Below are 1,244 nucleotides of genomic sequence, written 5' to 3'. Positions count from 1 at the left end.
CCCCATTTTAATTTTTGATGAATATTTGAAGGTCCCCCATCACTTAAGTGCAATTTTAATGACATGGCAAGTAATATTTGGTCCAGTCACTTGCCACATCACTATTTTTATTTTAATTTCATTTTTTAATTATTAACTTAATATTTAATATTTTCATAAAAGATTTAATGTTACTATTATATGGATTAAATTGAACCCTTAATATTGGGTTGTCTTCTTCGTTCTTCATCCTTCAACGCAGAACTAGGGCAAAAGCCAAATCTTCATCCTTCAACGCAGGAAGTCTTCTTCTTCAATTTGAGTCTTCGCCTTCTCTTCTTGTTTTGTTTCGTTTTTTCAGAGATGTCTCAATGCACGATGGCGAGTAGTATCGGGGCTACACGTTCATGTGAGTTTCGAAGCCAGTGCATGTGTGGGCTTGAAGCTCCATTGATGACCTCATGGACTGATTCGAACCCAGGAAGACGTTTTTTTGGGTGTGGGATGTACAAGGTAACGTTACTTTCACTATAACTGATAGTGTACAGTTTCACCTCATGTGTAGCAGCAAAATTAATTTGTGATTCTTTATATGTTTGGTTTGCAGGTACAGGGGCGTAAAAGGTGTAGCCACTTTGTTTGGTACGACGATGAACTCTCATCAATGGCCAAGGAAATTATCTACTCCCTGCAGAAAAAATTGGAGCATGAAAGGGCTAGATTGGATGAAGCTAATACAAAAGTAGCAGAAATGAAGACGAAGTTGAATGCAATGAACTTATTGATGAAATTCTCAGTTTCCATGACATTAGTTATGGCAGTAGGACTTGTGATGCTTAATGTAATGAAGTAGGGTTTATGTGATTTTATAGCATTTGTGTTGTTAGTTCATTTTCTTTGTAGCCTTGTTCTTTGATGTCAATTGTAATGGATGTTGCCCCATTTGAAATCTAATGTAAACTTGTGTTTTGAATTGAATTGACAGCACCCTTAGTCTTGCCATAACATTCTGATATATAATTGAATTGGAAACTGAGAAATTCTGATATAGTTGGCTTGTATCATATAGTTGATTTGAAATTGTAAAATTCTGATATAGTTGGCTTGTATCATATAGTTGGCTTGTATCATATAGTTGGCTTGTATCATATAATTGAATTGACAGCATATGAACACAAAGTAAACAGATCTTGCCATAACATTAAACAATACATTGTTCTAACTTGTTCATGACAATAAACATTAAACATTGTTCTAACTTGTTC

At 34.6% G+C, this 1,244-nt stretch overlaps 1 protein-coding gene across 1 annotated transcript; it reads left to right on the top strand.

The window, feature by feature from the left end:
• Positions 1 to 357: 357 nt before the first annotated feature.
• On the top strand, positions 358 to 832 carry LOC131597560 (uncharacterized). The gene is made up of 2 exons (XM_058870251.1): positions 358 to 492; positions 587 to 832. The coding sequence occupies exons 1-2, from the start codon at positions 358 to 360 to the stop codon at positions 830 to 832; spliced, it is 381 nt and encodes a 126-aa protein (XP_058726234.1).
• Positions 833 to 1,244: the final 412 nt, after the last annotated feature.

This window comes from Vicia villosa, linkage group LG4 (genome assembly GCF_029867415.1).
Source record: "Vicia villosa cultivar HV-30 ecotype Madison, WI linkage group LG4, Vvil1.0, whole genome shotgun sequence".
Classification (NCBI taxonomy): Eukaryota; Viridiplantae; Streptophyta; class Magnoliopsida; order Fabales; family Fabaceae; genus Vicia; species Vicia villosa.
This window is presented reverse-complemented; position numbering and strand designations above follow the sequence as displayed.

Coding starts and splice junctions, on each gene's coding strand:
- LOC131597560 (XM_058870251.1), top strand. CDS start 358: ATGGCGAGTAGTATCGGGGCTACACGTTCATGTGAGTTTCGAAGCCAG. Junction 493..586: donor TTGGGTGTGGGATGTACAAG/GTAACGTTACTT, acceptor TTTGGTTTGCAG/GTACAGGGGCGTAAAAGGTG.